Here is a 22955-nt window from a genome sequence, read left to right on the forward strand (position 1 = left end):
CTACACTTCGATTCTCATTAAAACTACAAGTAGATATATGTAGCTTAAACTTTACAAATCTAATTTACATTTTAATAAATATATCGATCAAAGTATTATGTGTGAATAACACTTATTTATCAAAAAAAATTCTAGGAGCTGCATGAAAATATAATTATCGTATTTTTGTATGTATGTATACTTACACGGTTTGGTAGCATAGTTGGAGCTACGTGGACCGTGAATGTTTTCTTGGCGCTCGCATCATCTAAAATGGCTTGATACACTTCGGATTCTCACTACATTACGTTTCACACCGGAATTTATAACGTGTGGATCGAGCATAATGGATGATGACACCAACTCTATTGTTATCCTCCCGTTCACCTTCATCGAACATTGATAAATAGATCGCAATCTTATCAGGTCATCCATTGCAAAGATACAAAAAAAGTTTGATGGCCTTCTCACTCATTGGTTTGAATTTTCTTTTTCAAATGTGGAGGCTGAGTATCGAGAAATGTCTTTCACGGTTCATGAACTTATCTGTTTTGAGAATTTTTCTTCCTTCTTTTGGAATTAAGCACACGACTCGTATTCATCTGCATTGCGAGAGTAACTCCGCTATACACTTAGCTACTAGCCACGTCGAATACAATTACATTTCATCCGAGACGACATAACATACGATTGCAACTCAACATATTTCTATGCACAACCAACTAGCCGATCGATATATTTACTAAAACAATTGGGGAAAATAAAGAGTTCTTCTCCAAATTGAGCATTTTTTTTCTTTACACTGCAACACGAAAGGAGTAATTTAAAAATATAATATATATCTCCGTATATTGTATATTGTCCGTCTATACTTTTCGTGTTTTAGTTTTCCTTTTATGTTGCAAATTAGGTTAAAAACGTATATATATATATTGGTCGATTGACCTAAGAGAAGACAAAATAAACTTCATACATTATTAGATTTCTTGACAAATACAAATCATATTAATTTAGCAACAAATTTAAAACACCAAAATCTCCGCCTTATTGAGATAAAACTGACTCCAAAGCTGCAAATATGATTGAATACTGAGTAGTTAAGCATTATTATTGGTTTGAGGATCACAAGGAGGATCAAAGAGACTAAAAGCTCTATAAGCAGAAATGACAGAGAGAAATAAGAAAGCGAAGAGAACAAAGACATGAAGCCCCAAAGCAATTGTGAGTTTTGAGCAAAAGTGTGGGTAAGAAGAACACACTTCACTCCATGTCACTGGTTTATCTCCTTTGTTAAGTAGATACACTATCTCTGTTGCTCCTGCTACTGATGTTGTCATCAAATAAGCTAAAACCTTCACACACACACACAATTACTAAAATATATTATAAACTGGATTATGTCAGAGAAGGAAAAAAATCAGATAAGTTAGATTAAAACCTGGTCAGGGACAAAGAAGAGCCAAGCTTTGGACACTAAACATGCAATCCATGAAGAGATAGTAGAGAGCAGAGCATAAATCGCACACACAGCACTAACACCAACCATATACCTTCAAATAGCAAATCATATAGTACACAAATAAATAATTATACAATTCTCGTTCCAAAGCTGAAAGAAATTAAAGAGTATACTTGAGACCCATGATGGAGTTGTAGTCTAAATTTCCGTAGTCAGGGTTGGATTGGTGGTTACTGACAGTTAACCAGATGGTTGCAACACTTAGGGGAACCACACTTAGCCTCAGACATGTATCTACGAGCTTCAAAGACATAGGAACTTGTGGTTGCTGCTTTGAAGTTCTCTCTCCTTCTCTTGTGTTGTTGTCTCTCATCTCTGGTTGGAACTCAAAACCAAATGCTCTTCTTCTTTTTGGAGGGGAGGGGGGAGAAAACTAAGAAACGGTGCTACAAATATATGTAGATATGTGTGTGTGTGTGTGTGGTCACATGACAAATAAGAACAAATCATATAAGATACAAAAAGGTTTCTTTCTCTTAATTTTCATCTCCAAAACCAAAAAGAAAAGGTTTATCTCCCTTTCATGATTATTCGCCTTTGGAAACCGCGTGAAAAATGTAATTTTCATTTGTAATGAGAAGACAAGGAAGCCATAACAAATGTGAATATGGATTAGATTAAAGTTTTCTCAGCATCTCTGGCTCAATGGCTTGTAGAAATATTAGTTCGCTTTAGAGGTGGAATGATGATCGACTAACCTTTTTATAGAAATTAATGTTTTTAAAGGAGGTTAGAAATATCTTAGCGGATTCAATGTTTTTATTTACATAAATAGAAGGTAAATAAGAACATAACGATGAAAAAATAGTAATTTCTATATTAGTTATATTTTTATTTTTCTCGAGAGTGTCGCCGAAAATTTTGTAGTGGAAGAAGTAATAGAGTGTAGGCTAGTGCGGTGGTTGCTGGGAGTGAGAGAAATAGACATCTGGCTTCGTCTTGGCGTTGGCGGGCGGCATATGAATCATTGTTTTGGATTATTTTTGTATACTTGATTTAAAATAAAGATAAGAATATTGGCGTTGTTACATTCTCTTATAATGTGTTGCCAATTGTCTTTTTACAACTACATAAACAAGACGTCAAAAAAAAAAAAAAAACAACTACATAAACATTCTCGACAAACTCTTAATATGGTATTAAACGTGTGCCATTTCATTATAATTTAAACAAGAACAATCACAATTTTAATTTGAGAATGGTCTTCTGATCTCTGAACCCATCAGGATTTTTTGGTCCCACAAGAATAACCAAATAGTAGTTCATATAACTTTGATGTTTAGACTGTTACGCGTACGCCGTACGTAAATATGGAAGTGAAGATATCATCGCATTACATGACGACGAGGTAGTCGATTATAGGAAATATCATTACCCTCACTGTTGTTTTATAAATTAGTATGGAGACGTGAAAGAAATCTGTGAATAGGGATGAAACAGATAAATTGAGAAAGTTTCAGTCACATTGTGAGAAAATTCAGGGGGTTTCGAAAAAGTTAAGGAGAAGAGCGTGGCCATAATGAAAAAGTAGAAAAGATTAAGGAGTTAGCACTGAAAGAGTTGGAATGCTTTGAAGTTGAGAAAGTGGATGCAACAATGTGCATTAACCTCAAATGAAATTTACTGCAAGTACTTGTTCATTTAATATTTGTGCCAACTGATTTAACCGGTTAGATCTAAAAGGTGCATCGGGATACCTACACAATCTTGGTCTATTCAAGGTTATCACCATCAGGTTCATGATTAACAACACCTGTTTTTCCCTCGTCATCATCTTATTCTATGATTTCTTGCTTCAGTCCCTTGACTAGTCAAAGATTGTTGCCATGAAACAAGTATTGTATCAGAAGTACCGATTGCATAATCAGAAGGTGACGTCTTCAAGTTCTTCCATATGATCAGAGCCAATTGCTGAAGGCAACGTATCAAGACGCATTACTACCTATTCAAATGAGCCAAGAAACCATATAGGCAAACTTTTAACCAAGATCCATAGTTCCATATGCTCTAAGCAAATGAGATATACTCAGACCTTTTAACAACAACGAAAGGGAAACATATAACAAACATTGTATAATCATCAAAGCAAACAACAAAAACACTCAAACATACAGTAGCGTTTAAAAGATAGACCAAGGAAAGCAGAGAAATGAATAAAGCCTATGTCAACAAGACAGGAAACTTGAGATAAATATGTTGAATCCTCTATAGGCATATAATTAACCTCTGTATAATTTAACTCCATGAGTATTGATTAATTTTCCGTAACAACTATATCATCTAGGGTTACATAAAAACCATTAAATTATCATTCTTAAGGCAACAAACAGAGAAGCATAAACTACCCATTCAAACTAACCAAATGAGATCTATTTAGACCTTTCAACAACATGGCTATTAATCAAATAAGGGCCTAAGGCTAAGGAAAACAGAGAACTGAATATAAGCCAATATAGCCGAGACAGGAAACTAGAGATAAACATATGTGATCTCTTTAGGGCTAACATGATTAATCTTTGCATAATTAAACTCAATTGAGTACTATTAACTAATCATCAATAACAACTAGGGTTAGATCCAAAACCATTAAGATCTTCCATTTTTCCCACACAAGAGTTAAATTAAATGACAAACAGATGATGCATATATATATATAATAAAGTCTTAACGGAGTATCAAACATTATTCCCCCAATTGTAAGTAACACAAGCGCCTTACACAAATAGGAATTTTAATTAATTATACAAAGTTTTAAATTTCAATGAGCAATTACATCACTGCCGCTTCCGCCGCTGGATTCAATAATAGGATTGTTCAGATTCGCCATCATCATCATCATCATCGGCCTAGCAGCGCCCAGTTTCTTCCTCTGGAAACTGTACGGGCCGTAGATCTTCCTCAGGAGATGCGGCACCTGATCCACCGTCAGATTGTTCGCCGCGGACGGGGACGACGGGGGATCTATCGGAGGCGGCGATGGGGTGAGAGATACGAGAGAGGTTGATCTGGAGTTGATTCTGGAGTTTCGGATCTGAGCGAGGGCCCCTGGTTTTAAGTAGCGGTGGAATCCGTCGTTGTTTCTTCTCGCAGGAGATTTAGAGATTTCTTTCATGGTCTCTCTAGATTGTGGAGGATCGATCAAGAGAGAGAGAGAGAGTGATGGAAGATAGGGTTAAGGAGGGGGGGGGAGAAGAATTTGTAGGGGAGGGAGAGGGGCGGGAAAGGGAGAGGGTGTGAAATTAGATGAGAGGGAAAGACGCGTCTCATTAGGGTTTTCAAAGGTCGTCTTCAGCGGGAGTTTCTTTTTTTTTGGGGTAATCACGTGGTTTTCACGTGACTTTGATTCGTTGCCTTTTTTTAAATAATTTTGACTATTGATTGTTTTGGGGTAAAAATAGTTCGGGATCCTTGACCGTTGAATTTCTGGAGAGTCCATACGACATATGTGTTTCACTGAACCGTCCCTCTCTCTGATGGGGCCCATTGGTGAGGCCTATATTGATTGAGCCCATTTTCGAGGTGCATTGATGCCGGGGCCCAATACTGTAGAGCTTCTGTTTATTGTTGTGCACAAAGATGAAACAACCAATAAATAAGTTTTTTTTTGGAATGTGGATTTAGAGTATATGCTAAAAAGAATAATTCTAACGCCAATTATCTGAAATTAAGTATATTAAGCATCAATCGTGATTACTTAAATGTAGTTCATTAAATAATTTTATTTTATTTTTAAATAGAATCAGTAGCAGATTGACAAATTACCTAAGAAGTTTTAGAGGATATCTCATAAGAATTTTCATTTGAAAACCTGTTTTTTTTTTTTCCAAAATAACATTCTCTTATAAATTTAGGGTTGGCGATGTTCTAACAATCGGCTTTGTCTTTCTAATGTTGGACATAGTTTACTCTACTTCGAAATTTTCTCACGTTTTATAGTTTCGTCATGGATTTGGTCTTTCTGTTATGGTTTAGTATGTATAGTATTTTCTTGTGCAGAACATCCTTAGCGAAGTTGGTATTGGCTTCAACTATGTCCATATTCACATTTTAAAGGTATAAAACGTTTCTTAGTTATGCATATGTAACATTGATCTTGCTTATATGGGGAAGCGATGCATTTTTCGGTAGAAGATAATACACTGTTTTGTAAAGCTAATTCAACGCTATTGTTTGTAACTCTCAATATACACGTACTCCTGATGCAGAGGGATTGGCTGCAAGGGTCCAAAGTTTCTGGTAAGCATACATAATATTGTTATCAGTATCATAAATATCCAAAACGCTCCTGTGTTATCAGCTGTTTGTTATATGGTCAATGCAACTTTGAGAGATTTTAACATTTAGTAATTAGGAGTGAAAGCTATTAGCCTATTATTGCCAAGAACTTCGATGGAATCCACCTCACGAACTTGGCTAGTGTTGGGATTGTAGTGTAAAGAAATCTCGATAATGTTTAGCGTTAAGCCCAAAGCAGAAATAGAAAACTTTCTAAAAATGAAGAAGAATATTAGAAGAACTGTTGAAGAGATTTATAGAACGTTAACGATGTTTTGATACCTCGTTTTAAAAAATTATTAAGCCGTAGCCTTTAATATTAATTTGACTCCATCTCAAATTAGTGAATCAGTCCCATGAATCATGGCAAATAGAGGTTCATATTGGTTTATTATATTTTCCTTTGTGCCTTCACACATTAGTACATTACGTACAGCCTAAGAGCTTGATGTCAGCCAAAAAAGGGAGAAATGTATCTGTGTGCTCTCCTTGCCTAAATTATACCGTTATGCTAGTGGAATATTTTGTCGGCTCCACTATATATGTAAACCGTTTAAAAGAACGTGCTCAGTTTACTAATAAATGCATTGAACAATTTGCAATCAGACAGTGTCTTGTGTCTGACGACAACCACCGATATCGAGTTTGAGCTCTCCGTTAACATTTTTCCTTAAAAGAAGAAAACTGAAATCGAAATTTGATAAAATCACTGACGTCGCGAATCTTCTTAGCGATTGTCGATATAGGACCCACCCACTTGTGGCTCACACTACACGCTACCATTTTTTAATATTTCTTTCTTATCTAATGAGCGCTCTTAGTGGGCCCAGAGAGTTGCGCGTTTATTGTAAGCGATGAAGCAAGCAACTATTCTATGCCTCTCACAGCAATTATTATATTCTGTACAACTTGGTCACCGAATAGAACTTATCCATACACGTGTCTAGCGAGTCATAGATCTGCGGCTACGATTTAACCGCCTCAAAAGAAAGTTTAATTGGCAAATGCTCAAAAGAAAACCCCTATAAGTACACACCTATACTCTTCTTTCATCTCCATAAACTGAAAAACGAAACTCAAAGACTTCGATCGTCTTCAAGGTATGTTCTCGTGTAATGTTTTTATTGAAGTCTGTTCTGTTCTTGATTTGTTTATGATCTAATCAGCCAATTATGATTAATTTCTGCAGAGAGAAACGAACAGCTTCCGTTTACAAAGTAACCAAGTTTATTACATGGTTGAGCTAGACATCCATGTTCCATCAGCATTCGACCCATTCGCAGAAGCTCAAGAATCAGATGCACCAGGGACCAAAGAGTACATCCACGTCAGGATCCAGCAGAGGAATGGGAAAAAGAGCTTGACGACTGTGCAAGGTCTGAAGAAAGCGTACAGCTACGAGAAGATTCTCAAGGATCTGAAGAAAGACTTCTGCTGCAACGGGAACGTGGTGCAGGACAAGGAGTTAGGCAAAATCATTCAGCTCCAGGGTGATCAGAGGAAGAAAGTGTCTCATTTTTTTGTTCAGACTGGGATCGCTAAGAAGGATCAGATCAAGATCCACGGTTTCTAATTAGATCGTTTTATAAATCTCTATGTTACTATATATATTTGAATAATTGTACGCGGTGTGTGTGATCATTTGTTTTCGTTTTGATTGTTGTTTGGTTGAAGGCCTGGACATTCGACTTGTGAAATGATGATAAAACTTTCGATTGAAGTTATATGCTCAAGAAACAATTTTTCACGAAATGACACGAAAATTTTAAAATCAGAAAATAAAAGTGCGTTCCCTTGGCCAAAGAATGAGGGAAAGAGACTAGAACATGCAAAAAGTAAGCTTCATTTGATCAAGTAATTGATTGTTGTTCGGTGTTTTAAAATAACTACAACTCCTAAAGAATGGGCTTAAATACTTTTTGTTGTCAATTAATTGGGCTTAATGTTCGGCCCAAGTTTCCCATATACGAGAGTTGAATACACGTGACCTCCCAAAAAGAAGAACGTGATTTGTAAAGAACAAGAAACAAAATAAAAAGTGAGTAATATCTAAGCAAAGATATAATAATTCTAAAAAGCCCCAAACCAATTAATTTAGTTTATACTGCAAGAGAGAAGAGGGTTTGCACTAAACACCACAAATCTTTTCTGAAACTAAAATTAAGGGTCCCTCTTTTTCCTCTTCAAATGTTTCCTTTTATTTTCATTTGCCGTTTTTGACTCGTCCTTGTTAATGCCACAAAGAAGAAATCTAAGGAAACGGAGCCGAAAAAATCGCAGGTTTGGTTTTATTTCTGTGACGGGAAACTGTAAAGCTGTCTTCTCATAAGTCTTTCTTTTTGTCTTTGCTAATAATACTTTGCGATATGTCTTTTCACTCGATTTTTTTTAATAAAATCCAATAGATAAAATTATTATTTACTTGTTGCGATTTTTAGGGCTACTGTTAATTTCTGTTCAGGGTCTGATTTTGAGATTACTTTGGTGTAATTAGTTGTCCCGATTTAGGGGCTAATTAAACATGATTTGCATGTTCTTCCATAAAGAGAATTGGATTTAGTAATAATGGATCTCATCTTCATAAATCCCAACTCCTAGTAATGTCTATAGTAAGTAGTAACAATTCAGTTTCCAGTCCCTGGTGTTTGCTGTTTCAATGGTACTTCACAATTTTGAAAATCTTTTTTTTTTTGTTCCTTGTGATAACATTTGTTTAGAAGCATTTTAATTTGTTTTAATATAAAACTCCTTCTACTCTCTGTGATAATATATGCCTATTGTTGTTTATGTATGAATTGTGATGATTCTCACATGCACTGCATCTTGTTTAATAGGTAAGATATGGACAAGGACAGCCACACTACCTCCGGAGATCCCTTGGCCAAACGGAAACGAGGCCGCCCGAGGAAACACTTCAAGCTTGACGACTCCAACAACAACCGTTCTCCTCCAGGTTTTAGCAGGACTCAGCACCAGGATGAAGCTTTGGTCGGACAACATGTTACTGGCGTGATCGAGGCAACCTTTGAAGACGGGTTCTTGCTTTCAGTTAAGGTTGGGGGTTCAGACACCATGCTTAGAGGTGTGGTGTTCAAGCCTGGTCACTTCCATCCTCTATCGGCTGACAACGACGTTGCTCCTCACGTTCCAATGATCAGAAGAAACAATGACCTTGTGGATCATCGTAGATCAGCAGCTCAACGAGGTCGCAAATCGAGGTTACATGAGAAGCGTGGTGCTAGAGCATTGGTTCCTGTCCCTATTCAGCCTAAGCCTCTTTTGCCTCCGGTCCACCACGGTCATATCCGGACCGAGACCGAGTCTCAAGTGAGTGGAGCTAGTAACGGCAAACCATTTGAGACGCTATTTACACAAGTGATGGAGAAAGGTCAAGTGCACGCCGAGTCGGAGGAGCAGGCTCTGTCTATTGAGCCGTTGCAGGCGATACACCCTGTGCATCCAGTCCATATGCCAAAACCTATGCCGAGTAATGGACGAGGCAACATGACAGAGCTTCTTCAGGTAAAAAACCATACTAATGATTTTTTTTATCCAAAAGCTTTTATGTTTATTCTCTGTTGAGATTCATGTTTGATTTGTCTTATTAGGCCGTGCAGGAGAATGTGAGAGAGACCCATTTTTCACAAGGACAATGATTATCTGGAGATCCTTAGAGAGCTTAAAGTCTGATTCAATCTCTTTATAATCAGAAAATAGGAAAACAGAATCTAACTATTGTCTTAGCTTAAAGATGTCAGGAAAATTTACCATGATTCGTTATATAGATGATTATTACTACTTTTTATTATTATTATTTGGATAATAGTTTTATATCAATATGATCAATTTTATTTTAATTCACCGGTTCTCTTGTTTTTTTTTTCTCAACTCAGAATTGTTGTGAACATGTCGATGATCGTTTATAAGTTTGACCACTGTCATATACCAAATTCACTTTGTTTTTTATGTAAACTATATAAAAGTTGATTAAGTTTCATTCAGTGAAACAATATGTTCATACAAAATTAAACATGAACTCCAAAACTCATACTTAGTCCATTGTCCAAGACATTGGTAGAAGAAGCTGGTGTTGATCTCTCACTGCATTGGAGTAATAAGAAAAAGTGGTGTGAAGAACATACAATCTTGAAAAAGATTGTTATTTATTGGTGTAGTTGAGTTACCTGCCGTTGCTATAGAAACTGTAACTGCCCATTATATTACGCATTAGGATCTTGAGGACGAGGAGATGCATAGCTTGAAGACAATCACTTTCAGTCACAGCTTCACGCTCTTCTTTTTTTCCTTCTCTGACGAAGGTGGTTGCATAGCTCCTGTAAACTGATAAAACCTCCATTATAGGTAGCATGCAAACTTCAGTGATCTGAACTCCTGTTGAATGGAGTTTTGATAAAAGTAAAGTTTACTAACGATAAAAGATTGAACAAAAATATCAGAGTGGCGCAGCGGAAGCGTGGTGGGCCCATAACCCACAGGTCCCAGGATCGAAACCTGGCTTTGATATTTCTATTTTTTTTTATTTTTATGTGGATCCAAATAGAAAGCCCACTCTTTTAACAACGAAAGGCCACTTAATCCACCCAATAATACAGTTATTCTGTTTATTTACATTTACCAAAATATATTTCATTCCATAAATTGTCATATATGAGATTCTGACTTTAAAATTGACCCAAAAAATGATTCTAACTTTCAGAAAACAACCAATTTTTTTTCCCGACGGCAGAAAGCAAGTATGTAAACACGATTTACAGTACATAATAAGAAAAACATAAAATCACGTGTTATCTGATAAAATAAAACGGTAAATTTATATCTTTATAAGCTTAAAAACATAAAATCACATGCATGTTATCGAAGATTCACCTAGTCTCTTCATAAGCTTTGGTGGATTCAAAGCGGTTCATGTATGTTTCAGTGTCAAATAAAGTCAAATAGGGCTTCATACCCTTGTTGCAGAGGCCACCATGTTTCGATCGGCATTTTGCATGGCACTAATCTTAGAGTTCTCCACACTCAAGGTTTTTTCCGATAGTTTAACGCTCATCAGAGCGATCTCCGGAAACTTTCATTCAAAAAAAATCATTGGAATGGTGAACAACATTCAATCGATCTCCTCTTGTGATGCAACAATATCTATCTATCATGTTTCTAGATCGGACAACTTAGTTGCCAATGATTTAGCAAAAAAAGGCTTTCCAAGTCTTTTCTCTTTGTAATAGACTTTCTGATTTGGGGCATTGCTTTGAGCTTATTTCTTTTTTTAGAGGTTTCTAATAAAATTTTCAGTGACAAAAAAAGAGTATTAACCACTGTTAGCCACGAAATTATCCGTAGTTGCCATGGCCATGGACATTTTGACCTTCACACATTCCATCTTCATCATTGATATTATTTGCTCCTGAAGATTCGCCAACATCAAAACAGTTTTTCTTCATGACTCGTCCAGATATAATAGTGTCCCTTAAATTCGTAAATGAAAAAAGATGTTTGGATACAACTCTTGCTTCCAGTTGTTTAGTGTTCTTGCATCGCGCACATGGACACAATAATATGTTTCGTTCCAAGTAACATGCTTGATTACAAGCAAACTGAATAAAAAAATTAATACCTTCAATAAACTCACTTGAAACACAATTATTTTCAGAATCGATTTGATGATCCATCCACTCTCTTGACTGAAAATAACTTGACATTGTGATTAGGAATTTTTTCATAGTTAATAGTTTCGTAACTTAAAAAGTCTTTCGGAAGTAGATGAAGAGAAGAACATTGGAAGTTGATTATTAGGTGATATGTTAATAACGAGAACCGCGTTGATTTATATAATTGAAATGTAGCCACTAACCAGCCACGAAATATTCAATGGCTACATAACTATCTCATTTTTGAATATATTCTGTCCTTTGAGTGACAGGACGTTGATGGTGTCATAGAGTCACGGGCCAGCTACATAAAAAGTGTGCCAAACTACTTTAATTTCGGCACCAAAAACTAGCCACTAAATGTCCGGTGGCCAATCGTGGCTAACTAGCCACTAACTAGCTACAGGATCAATTCGTGGCAACATAGCCACATAAATTTAGTAACTAGAGCGTGACTGCCGTAGCCGCTGATAATTCGTGGATATATCATGGCTGGTTTTGCAACGGTGTAACCACGGATTCAACAAAGTCGTGGTCTTTTGGGTTCGTGGCTTTATCGTGGGTTATTAGTGGCTCTTTTTTTTATAGCCACAGAAATTTAGTGGCTCATCCGTGGCTATTTCCGATGTTATTACTAGTGACAAGCTTTAGCGAATACTTGATGAACCTGTGCTTCCGATACTATGCAGAGAGCTAGTTTGACAAGTTGAAGCATGGCTAAGTAAAAGACATTGGCATTCTCTTTGTCCTTTAGTGGTCATTTTTCCACAGATTTGGTTTAGTTAGGACCAGGCACATCATGAGTTTCATAAGGGTGGTCAAGTTTGTTTTGATGGGTAACCACGTGGTCCAACACATCAATTGGTTCTTCGTCTTTTTTTTTAAACCTCACATCAATTGGTTCTTTGTAAATCCTTTTTAAAAAAATCCCTTAACGGTAGCCAAAACAAAACATTTGCAATGCAGGTTTTTCGGCTTTATAGGCGATTTTTAGGCTTTTTAACGTTTTCCATTTGTTGGTTACTAATTCCCATCCTTTTCCTTAAGTCTTGATTTTCTTTTGTTTGGCAGTGTCTTTGGATGGTATAACCACTAACCAGGCAAGATATTAAAACACAGTCAGTTTTATCTCTAGGTTTTAGGAATAAAATATATAGATGCTCACAGTTGTTAGAGTTGTTTGTGTGCATTGTTTTTCTTATATCATGCTATAGATAACAGCTTCGTGGAAGCCTCAGAAACGGAGTAACTGAAACACGTTCAAGAGCGATCATTCTGATTTAACCTTTCTTAATCGAGCTTCTTTCTGAAAAAGAGTTTCATGCACAGTCTTCAAGAGAAAGAGATGAAGTGAATATGTTTGGCCAGTATTGATCAGAATTACACTTGAGGCAGTTTATGGTGAAAGGAAATATAGAGCTCAGCTATGAGACAATATATATATATATATATATATCTGTGTGTGTGTGATGTTTGTCTTGGAAAATTACATATAAATGAAACAAGATCTTTGGTTGCATTTGGAGGATCATTGGTTTTTTACATACCAATGTGGGCAGATTTAAATTTCGAAACAAACACACAAAGAAGAAGAGCAAAGACAGAAGAAGGAAGGAGACAAACAACATGGAAAATATGGGTGTTTTCTTAACTGAAATTCCCTAGATTGTTTGATAAGATATATATATTTATTGATAAGATATATAGGCTCTTGAATCTCATCAGTAACAAAACTGAAAGCACAAAATATATAGATGCCAAAAAAAGAAAAAAAAAATTGGAGAAAATTCAACTTATGAACAAGATAAAAAATATCAATTAATTAATATACTAATATAAACAATTTTATTTAAAAAAAACAATTTTCATAACAAGAGAACTGGTACATTATCAATTTAACTAAGCCAAAGATGCACCAAAAGCAAAAAAAAAAAAAGAGAAGAAAAACCACAGGTTTTAACTAGAAATTGAGTTCTTGCATATACATCTTTATAGTACATATTCCTTGAATTAAACAAAACCAAAATCGAATACGAACTAAAGATGACATTAAGCAGGAACAACAATAACGGAACATGAACTAAAATGAAATTAAGCAGGAAACAATAACCAAATCTTTAAAAGAGATCAAAGTTTTTCTTTGGTTCATAGAGATAACCAAGCCCTCGTTTTTCATGAGGCTCTTATTCATAAAACAAATAAACCGAAACAAACTTAACAGATTCAAACAAGAACATCCATTCTTGAAGTTATTAAAACAGACTCGAAAACATTATTAAATGGCAAAGTAAACCCGGTAGTAAAGTCTTGAATAGATCACCTCTTCAAGAATTGTGCACAACAACTTGGACACGGTTGGAACTGCGTTGCAGCATTTCAGATTTGGCATTTGCAAACATCTTTCGACCCTCGTCCAAATCAAACGGCATGTACAGCTCAACTCTCTCCAGATGCTCACATTCAGACTGAATAAAAAACTTCACTATGTGCAGCTCATTTTCTCCACCAGCGAAGTTCTTCACCACAACTGCTTTCAGAGTCTCTCTCTGACACTCATATGATATGTTTTGCATCCAGTATGTCTGTGGATCTATGCCAGCATATGATGAAGCCGTCTGGGAAATATGAAATCATTGTCGCATGGTTTAATAATATGAAGTGATCCATAAATATATATATATATTGTAACATATAATTCATTTTTGAGGCTGTATAATTTACATTAAGAAAACTTACTGCAATGGGGCTTGGAGGAAGCAAATCTATAGTGAGTGTTTCCAATTTTGGGCAATTAAGGAGAAGAAGCCTAATTCCATTGAACTCTCTCGGATGCAATTCCGTCTTCAGCACTAAATGTTTTGTTTCCATCGGGCGAAGAAAATGTGGATGCTCAGATCTTGGAATCATCTAACATAAGAAAAAATTTCACTTTGTCACTATTTTATTCGAAACATTCAATATTTACAATAATTTAACGCTAAACTTTTAGGGTATAGCTCTATGTTCACTAAGAAATTACTTTAATTAACACTATCGAAAGAAATAGTCTCCTAATGCAAAATATACGCATTTCTTGTTTTATAGATTCTAAAACATATTTGGATTTTAGGTTTTCAAAAACAATTTGTAAACTTTTTAAGATTCAGATTTTGGTATTAATTTTTTTCTAAAACACTTTATTAGCCAATTAAATTTTTAATAAATAGATTTCCTAAAATTTAGGAAAAGTAGTTTAAATTTTTTTGATCCGAACAAAAACCAAAAATCAACTTATGTGAGATTTTAATTAAAAACGAATTTTGTTTATTTTACAGGAATTGTTACTTTTTAAAATATAATATATAAAATATATATAAAAGTATAGAAATATCAAAAAACATTTTTAAGAAAACTATTTTCTATTTAACAGAAAAAATCTCATTGATTTTTTTTTCTCAAAATATCATTTCTACAAAACTCTCAATACTATATTTCACAAATACTAACACACACACACACACACACACTTAACCTAATAAATTTCACAAACTACTAATATCTAATCTGTTTATACAACATCTAAATATTCAACATAATTTCTTTTCACTAGGTACAATTACTACCACATGGCAAAGTATTCAAAAAATTCAAAGAACCATGAATTAAAATGAACTTACACTGAGTGACCTAATGTGTGAAAATGTAATGTAAATCTAAATACATACCTTGAGTAGAAACGGACAGACCGTTAAGGTCGTAGCAGTTCGACCACCATCATCAAGGAGATTGTTAAGGAGATGACAAAGCATGCCTCCTTCTGCGGTGGTCGAATCATTTGATTCATCATTGTTATTGTCCAACACCCGGAAATCAAATTCAACTTCGCTTATGATGGTATTCATATTATCGAATTCGAAGCGGAAAAGATCTCCAGAGTACTTGAGTATGTCAACTCTAGGGAGGTCAAAGGTGCAGTTAATGGAAAAGTCGCAGTTTTTGATTGCAACTTTCCTCATATTCCCTTCTATCGTATCGAAATCAAGTTCCCGGCAGCCATTGATAGTTAAACTCTCAAACCTTGAAGTCTTTAGCAAAGGTTCAAAATTCGTCAGTACCATCCAGCCGAAAGAGACGGTTTTGAGCTTCCCTGGGTTTGATAGTTTTGTTGGGTCAAACTGCTTAACCGCTCCAAGTTTCAACGACTCGAGAGTCGCTAGATCATAGACGCTTTGGGGGATTTCAACAACCAACTCATCAAGGTTGACATCATGAAAGGTTGTCCATGCCGGGTTTGAGAAATCAAGAACCAAGGCCTTGACTCTTTTTCGGACCGCGAACGCTATCAGGGACTCGATCACATCCAAGTAAGTCTTTGGATACGAGACAGAAATCCCGAATGTATCGATGTGTTGATCATCGATTCTAGCGACCCAGCTACACACGTAATCAACAAACGCATCCCTCGCCCTAATCCAACTTATGGGATTTGCGTAGACAGAAGGGCTCAAGAAGTCGGATTCCTTGAAAGAAACATTCCTCGTCTCAAGATAGACAGATCTCCACCGCTTGGAAAGGCAACTGGTTTGAACACATTCCTTGAAAGATAAGCATGAAATGATGAGGACCAAAAGAATATCTGGTAGATTTGAGATTCTGTCTGCTTGATCACTCGGATCCATTATGGTAATCAAGAGAAAGTGGAGAATTTTGAAAGAAAGCTAGAGGTGTTTGCGGATTTGTATGTGATATGTTAGACGCTACAGAGAGTGCTTATATATACACTCTTGATAGGATTGCATGATAGGGTTCTGTGAATCTAGTCATGTGAGAGTTATCTCCAGAATAAAACTTCTATAAGTGGTATATTTTGAATATAGAAACCTATCAACAGTTTGAATGACCTGAGACTATAGATTTCAATTCTAGTTTTTCATAAATCTTTTTTTATTTTTTTTTCATAAATCAGTGAAAAAATTATTAATCGAATAAACTTTTTTTTAACTATGAACCCTTCACCATGTTTAGTTGGTAATGCCTCTTTGGCATTACTCGAACACCTAGAATAATTTTTAGGTTTTATAACAACTAATGCAGTCTGCTCTTGTTGCTCACAATATGCAACCTTTTGTGTTGTACACATTTATTTTTCTTTGCCACATGTGTAAGAAGGATTGGAAACTAAGATGGAACAGAAAATAGTTGAGTAAATTAAGTCATGTAATAATGTAATAGCAAGTATCCAGTAACATTTAGGGATCAGAGTGTTATTCAATTAGTGATTTAAAATGAATTATTAATGTTTTGTAATCTATCAAATTTAATTTCTTTAAGATATTTTGAGTTGATGGATTCTAAAATCTCTCCAGTATGCATTGAATTTTGAGTTCAATCATTTATTCATGAGACTCCATAAAAAATGATTCAAAATCATTCCAAAATACAAAGAATTTTAAAATTCTTAGAAGTTAAATAACACTAGATTTCAAATATTGGACTTAAATCATTCATTGAATATCACTAGATTTTAAAATTGAATTTATAATCATCATTTGAATAACAATGGATTTTCTTTAGATTTAAACTCTATTAAAATACATGATTGAATAACACGACTTTGATATTTCTTGTTAATTCCTTCTTTTCAACTTTTTCAATTATTTCTAACTATAAGATTTAAGGTTTCAGATTTATTTATAAATTGACTAACTTGAAATTTCCGCTTATGCTTCAAGTGAATGAAAGTCTCAAATACTATTTTCAAGAGTTCTGTAACTTGGCACTAATTGCTAATGTCGATAAATTCATTCAGGAAGAATTCTAACTAATAAAAATGAATATTTAGGTTCAGTGAATTGTAAATAATATATGTTAAATTCTTTGAGTCACAGACAATATTCTTAGCAGATAAATAAGTTTTAAAATCAATGAGTTGAATGGAAACCATCTATTATATTATTTTGAAAATAATTTTTGATTAAGAATAGATTTTAAATGAATGATTACAAATTTTTATAAGAATATTTTTTTTAAATACATATTTTATAAAGGAAACAGTTATTTATCAAAAGATGTAATAGTGAACATATATTATTTGGCAGCCATTTGTCTTTTAGGAGCTTTGCAAATTTGCACTATTTGCTAATAATGCTAATAAATCTGTCATCAATGCATGAAGCAACTGAAACAAGAAAAAAAAGGTTCGAATCTTTAAGAATCGTTAGATTCAATGAATGATAAACTATATTATGATATTGTCATATTTTCTGGATGGCAAATAACCTTCTTAGAATATAAAGAGTAATTTGGAATGTAAAGTTGAATATGACTTTTTACATACAATTTATTCTCTTTATTATACGAGTTAGGAATTAACTTTGACTAAGAATCAATATTAATGTTAAGAAATCTACATGAATCATTTTAAATGAGACCAACAAACACATGAATCTTTAGATTCAACGAATGGAAAAATATGGCATCTGTACCAAATTGGGAGTGGTAAAAAGTTTTTTTAGACAAGAGTTTTCAAGGGTTTGACAGTTTTATCGTAGTATTCAGTTGTGAATCGGAGTGGTGTTTTACAATAATCACACAAAAGACTGTAAACCGCTTTAAATTGTTTAAAACTTTTCAAAATAAAAATTAGTTTACATTTGCAGTTAAAAGAGATTACATATAAACAATAAAATAAAATTACGTTTAAAATATTTAAATATTAAAGCAAACAATTTAAAGTCAAAATTTATAAATAAAAGTATCCAAAAAATTTCATATTTTAATTTGTATCCACTAAAACGATCATAATTTATATTAAAAACTTTAAACCAAAGCTATTCACTATAACTTTTTAGACACTAATGTATTACATATATAAACATATATCCATATATGCATATATAAAAAAAATTAAAAAATCTAATATAAATGTTCACAGTTTGATTGAGATTAGCTTTTATCTAATAAAAATAACAATAAAATAAAAAGAAACATAAGATTGTTATTAATTATATTAAATGAATAATTTTATATATTATCATAATAATATGATTTTAATATTTTTATAATATATTGATATTAGTAATTTATTATTAAACTGCTACATCATCTTATATTTAATGAGTCATAAGTATTTTACAAATGTACCAATTTATAACTAAGTATCAGTCTTACAAATCGTTTAATAATACTTGAAATAACATTCTGTTACATCCGCAAACTCCTACAACCGCACTCATAATTGATGCGTTAAAACCAGTCATATCCTAAAATCAACATAGAGGTTCAATTGGAGTTACAACATACAGTATATTATAATGTTCATTTATTTGGAAAGTAATTTTGAATAAAAATTAGTTTTAGGTTGGTTGATTACTAAGTTATCATTAATAAAATGATTTATTAAAAATAATCAAATTACAAAAATAATTATTTAAAAAATTAAGTCAAAGAAAACAATAAATATAATATATTCAAAAATATATATTTTAGACTAAAATATGAAAATTGTTTTGAAACTTATACAGTGATTTAATAGTAGATTACTTTATAATAAAACTATTTTATTTTTAATTTTTATATCAAGGTAATCAAATTAAAAATAAAGGAAAATTAAAAAAATTATAATATTTCAGAAACCCCATTTTATTTTTTAATATTTTTATTTTCACAATTTTTATAAATGTGAGAGTCTTATAGTTTCTTATAAACGACTACATTTCTTAATATGCTTATACATACTATCTATACACTGACACTTTATTTTACCTTTTTATAAACTAAAAAGAGTAAATAATATTTTTTATAAATATATGTCTTTCAAATTCTAATATTTCACGCATGTATCCTTCTTGAAACTTTTAGATATATGCATTTTAAAAATTAAATTATTTAAATAAACATAACCTAATTTCAAATAAATGTGATTTAAAAAAAAAGATAACATGCTTTACAGAATTTTTTTTTTGTTTTTACTTATGTGATAAGTATAATCATATATATACTACTTTGAATAAACTAAATAAACCATAAAAGAAACTTAAATTGTTATTCACAAATTAAGGAATTCTTCTGCTATCCCTGCAAACGGTTTGTTCGCGAATATTAGCGGTTGTTTGCATTTTATATCAATTACAAAAACTGTCAGAAACTGCGTCAAATTGCTCAAATTTTTTTCATAATTAAAAGATGGCTTCCGCTAAGTTTGCGATTGCAGACGGTTACGAATAAATAAATAAAAATAAAATTAATATTTTAAATTAGTTAATTAAAACTGAAATATTATGAATAAAATATATAGATATATTTTATATTTTAATTTATATTCACTACGAATATCGTAATTTATATTATAATTTTTTTAAACCAACAGTATTCCTATAGAAACTATATAATTTTTTTTAAAAAAAATCTAATATAAATCTGCATAAAAATAATTTTTCATTGAAATTATAACTTTCATCTAAATTATATAAGATAGAAATAAATTTAATATTTTTTTACTGAAACTAACTTTAATTTAATCCATAAAATTATTTTGTTCACCGAAAATTTGCAAAGTATGTTAATGGCTTGTTATTCATAAAACACAATTGTTTGTCAATCATTTATTTTAGATGCTAAACGATGATGGGTTCGGTTTATATGATATGCATATCCGGATAACTTATTCAACAACCGGATAATACATAGATAATCCGGACTGTAACAATAATAGCGAGGAAATGATTTTTGTTTATATTAATATGAATATGCATTATAACCGGCTAATGCATCATGGGTTTGAATTAGGTTATTATAAGACATAAAGTAATATGTAGGCGTGAACCTTAACCGGATATTTGAATTTTAATCCAGATAATTTTTTCTAATAGCCATAAATATGATTTTGTTAGCCGATATTTAAAATGTTGAGTGCTTCTAAATAAACCGGTATCTGCATCATGGGTTTGAATTAGGTTATTATAAGAGATAGAGTAATATGTATGCACGTGCCTTAACCGTATATTAGAAAGTTAAACCGGGTAAATCTTGTAATAGCCATCAATATCATTTGTTTGCCGGGATTAAAATGTTTAGTGCCTCCAAATAAACCGGTATTTAGAACATGAATCTACTCTATTAAATTAGAGTCCTAAATTTTATCTACTTAAGAAGTTGTCATTTAAATTTGGACTGTTTCAATTTTGTAACTACGATGGACCCTTTCAAGTTGATAGATTGTATATTATTAGACGCTACAAAGCAAATACAACCGGACAACTTAAATTAAACCAACATCCTATATTAAACCTAAACCAATCTCTTAATCCGAAATTTAACTATAATCAAACCTAGGATTACAATACAAAAACTCTAATAGGACCATGGTAGCATAGGTGATCGTCTTTGCTTCTCTTCAGTTCATAAACTGCAACATAAAAAAAATCTTATTATTTCATATAATGAGTCTAAAATTTAAGAAAACTATCTTTTTCTTAAGAAGTTAACTTTAGTTTCAAAGTCGGAGATTGAATTTGCTTTTGGTACTGTGAAGATTTCATTTTCTATGACTCAGATCTTGATTTTTCCAGCGTCTGATCTACAAGGTTTGTACATATAGATCAACAAACAAATGAAAGATAGCTATTATTAACACAATATAAAACTGGGATTAACCCTATATATTACTTTGGTTTTTGAAAACGTTTAAGAGCAATAAGACTCTGGTTTGAATATTATTACCTTGAACCTTACAGAGATCGATATAGCAAAGCTCATTCATGTGTGAGAAACATCCGTGACAATCAAACTTAACTGATTTCGTTGTTATATCTCGGACTTCTTTTCCATCGAAACCATGGAAGAGCCTGATTCTGAATGTTCTCTCAAATCAGCGTCTTATCTACATGGTTTGTATATCAAGATCAACAAACAGATGAAAAACCCCTATTAGTAACACAATCTTTAAACGTTTGAGAGCAGATCAATTATTAGGCTTAGGGTTCAGATTATAACCTTTAGTTTCCTCCGATTGAATCCTGAAACCTCATGCATGTCTTGAAAATCCAAAAATTTATAGAAGATCAATTAATTTTGTATATAGTTTGGGAAGAGAAAAATTGTATCGGTCAGTCGAAGAAGAGAGAGAGAAATGATGAACTTGATCTGATTTCTTAGTATTTTTTTATTATTTTTTTTACTGTTTGATTTTTGTTTTTTTTTAAAAAAAAAAATTAATTAATCGGACCAATTGCGGGCTGCCACGTGTCGTGGGGCCTGCGCTACAGTGATGAACCAGGTTCACTGGGAAGAGCTTGGGAGAAACAGGTTCATTACTATTCATTATTATAATATTTTTTTTTTTTGGAATCTGTGTGAACCTCCCATAAGTTCACTAATGGGAGTGCTCTTACACCGAGAGAAACAAAATTAAAGACAGTCAAAGTTGTTGACTTTACACATCATTTTTTCCTTTCCGGGCAAAAATCAGTTACCCATTAGGGCTTAATTAAATTAGATGTTTCTTTGCTAAATTATTATGTGTTGGGCCTCATCCATAAACGAAATTATTAGCCCAAACTTTAAATATTACTTAGAAGTTTATACATTCATATTTTCTGGGGCAAATAGGTTTTAATCATTTTGACAAAAAAAAACTAATAAGTAAATAGTATTACATGTGTTAAATATAATATAATACATTAAAATTTAAACAAAATTACCAAATTTATTAATTTAAGAGAAATAATATATCAATTATATCGAACATTATTATTTAATCTATTAAATTTTATACTTTATAAACTAACACCATATACAACATGTATTACAATGTCTAATATGAATCATTATATATTATAAACTAACACCATATACAACACATATTACAACATATAATATGAAACATTTTACATTATAAATTAACATCACGACAAATATATAAATATTATATACATATATTATATACCACAAAATATAAATAATAAAATATAATGATTTGGTGGAATAATATCCGCGCTTAAGCGCGGGTCTGTATCTAGTGTGTATTAAAACAGGATAGTAAATCATAAGTTCGAGTTGAGTTATAATAAAAAATGAAGTAATATGTACACATGATTTTTAACCTGAAATTACAAAGTATTACAGATAAATTAATGGACATTAAACCTCATAAAAAGGCTTCTTAGAGGCTAAAATCAATAACTGAAAAAATCAAACATGGTCTCCACCATGACTGTTATGAAACAACCTTAGTCGAGCTTAAACTTGGATCTGCACGGGAATGATGTTACAATCAAAACTATGGGTATTCAAATTCGAATCTTCATATTTCAAAGAGATCTTTCAGCATAACTTTGTTGGATCAAGCTCTTCATTTCACCAAACAAAAACCACAAAATGAAAACATAGGTGGTGAAAATGGTACCACAGTATTGTATGCAATATGAGGTGGTGAAAATCATACCACTGCTGTGATTCAAGAGATATTTTCGCGAGTATACACTGTTTAATAGGGATGGCAAACTGGGTATTGGACCGCGGGCCTGGCCCAAAAGGGT

General features: G+C 32.9%; 5 protein-coding genes, 1 long non-coding RNA gene and 1 other non-coding gene across 8 annotated transcripts; 3 read left to right on the forward strand and 4 right to left on the reverse strand.

Annotated features, from left to right (window-relative positions):
* Positions 1–930: 930 nt before the first annotated feature.
* On the reverse strand, positions 931–1907 carry LOC103857014 (CASP-like protein 2D1). Its single transcript, XM_009134167.3, has 3 exons — positions 1612–1907; positions 1418–1529; positions 931–1331 (listed from the first exon to the last, which is right to left on the reverse strand). The coding sequence occupies exons 1-3, from the start codon at positions 1809–1811 to the stop codon at positions 1077–1079; spliced, it is 567 nt and encodes a 188-aa protein (XP_009132415.1). The 5' UTR covers positions 1812–1907; the 3' UTR covers positions 931–1076.
* Positions 1908–4119: 2212 nt separating this feature from the next.
* LOC103857016 lies at positions 4120–4736 on the reverse strand. Its single transcript, XM_009134168.3, has one exon. The coding sequence runs from the start codon at positions 4608–4610 to the stop codon at positions 4257–4259; it is 354 nt and encodes a 117-aa protein (XP_009132416.1). The 5' UTR covers positions 4611–4736; the 3' UTR covers positions 4120–4256.
* A 1966-nt stretch (positions 4737–6702) lies between these two features.
* On the forward strand, positions 6703–7497 carry LOC103857017 (protein translation factor SUI1 homolog). The gene is made up of 2 exons (XM_009134169.2): positions 6703–6873; positions 6963–7497. The coding sequence occupies exon 2, from the start codon at positions 7008–7010 to the stop codon at positions 7344–7346; it is 339 nt and encodes a 112-aa protein (XP_009132417.1). The 5' UTR covers positions 6703–6873; positions 6963–7007; the 3' UTR covers positions 7347–7497.
* Positions 7498–7745: 248 nt separating this feature from the next.
* On the forward strand, positions 7746–9634 carry LOC103857018. Its single transcript, XM_009134170.3, has 3 exons — positions 7746–8053; positions 8608–9295; positions 9382–9634. The coding sequence occupies exons 2-3, from the start codon at positions 8615–8617 to the stop codon at positions 9427–9429; spliced, it is 729 nt and encodes a 242-aa protein (XP_009132418.1). The 5' UTR covers positions 7746–8053; positions 8608–8614; the 3' UTR covers positions 9430–9634.
* A 308-nt stretch (positions 9635–9942) lies between these two features.
* Positions 9943–15540, reverse strand: LOC103857019 (putative F-box/LRR-repeat protein At5g54820). Its single transcript, XM_009134172.3, has 3 exons — positions 15144–15540; positions 14176–14346; positions 9943–14054 (listed from the first exon to the last, which is right to left on the reverse strand). Exons 1-3 carry the CDS (start codon positions 15534–15536, stop codon positions 13764–13766), a joined length of 855 nt encoding a protein of 284 aa, XP_009132420.2. The 5' UTR covers positions 15537–15540; the 3' UTR covers positions 9943–13763.
* On the forward strand, positions 10226–10297 carry TRNAI-UAU. Its single transcript has one exon. It is a non-coding gene; the product is annotated as a tRNA-Met (tRNA).
* A 5006-nt stretch (positions 15541–20546) lies between the features above and the next one.
* Positions 20547–22835, reverse strand: LOC103857020. Of its 2 annotated transcripts, XR_001957890.2 has the most exons (3): positions 21412–22835; positions 21139–21298; positions 20547–20995 (listed from the first exon to the last, which is right to left on the reverse strand). It is a non-coding gene; the product is annotated as an uncharacterized LOC103857020 (long non-coding RNA). The 2 variants fall into 2 exon arrangements; XR_004456715.1 differs by having other exon boundaries at positions 20547–21298.
* Positions 22836–22955: the final 120 nt, after the last annotated feature.

Source organism: Brassica rapa, chromosome A03 (genome assembly GCF_000309985.2).
Source record: "Brassica rapa cultivar Chiifu-401-42 chromosome A03, CAAS_Brap_v3.01, whole genome shotgun sequence".
Lineage (NCBI taxonomy): Eukaryota > Viridiplantae > Streptophyta > Magnoliopsida > Brassicales > Brassicaceae > Brassica > Brassica rapa.

Coding starts and splice junctions, on each gene's coding strand:
- LOC103857014 (XM_009134167.3), bottom strand. CDS start 1,811: ATGAGAGACAACAACACAAGAGAAGGAGAGAGAACTTCAAAGCAGCAA. Junction 1,530..1,611: donor AACTCCATCATGGGTCTCAA/GTATACTCTTTA, acceptor TGCTATTTGAAG/GTATATGGTTGGTGTTAGTG. Junction 1,332..1,417: donor TCTTCTTTGTCCCTGACCAG/GTTTTAATCTAA, acceptor GTGTGTGTGAAG/GTTTTAGCTTATTTGATGAC.
- LOC103857016 (XM_009134168.3), bottom strand. CDS start 4,610: ATGAAAGAAATCTCTAAATCTCCTGCGAGAAGAAACAACGACGGATTC.
- LOC103857017 (XM_009134169.2), top strand. CDS start 7,008: ATGGTTGAGCTAGACATCCATGTTCCATCAGCATTCGACCCATTCGCA.
- LOC103857018 (XM_009134170.3), top strand. CDS start 8,615: ATGGACAAGGACAGCCACACTACCTCCGGAGATCCCTTGGCCAAACGG. Junction 9,296..9,381: donor ACATGACAGAGCTTCTTCAG/GTAAAAAACCAT, acceptor TTGTCTTATTAG/GCCGTGCAGGAGAATGTGAG.
- LOC103857019 (XM_009134172.3), bottom strand. CDS start 15,536: ATGGTACTGACGAATTTTGAACCTTTGCTAAAGACTTCAAGGTTTGAG. Junction 14,347..15,143: donor TCTGTCCGTTTCTACTCAAG/GTATGTATTTAG, acceptor TTCTTATGTTAG/ATGATTCCAAGATCTGAGCA. Junction 14,055..14,175: donor TTCCTCCAAGCCCCATTGCA/GTAAGTTTTCTT, acceptor CATATTTCCCAG/ACGGCTTCATCATATGCTGG.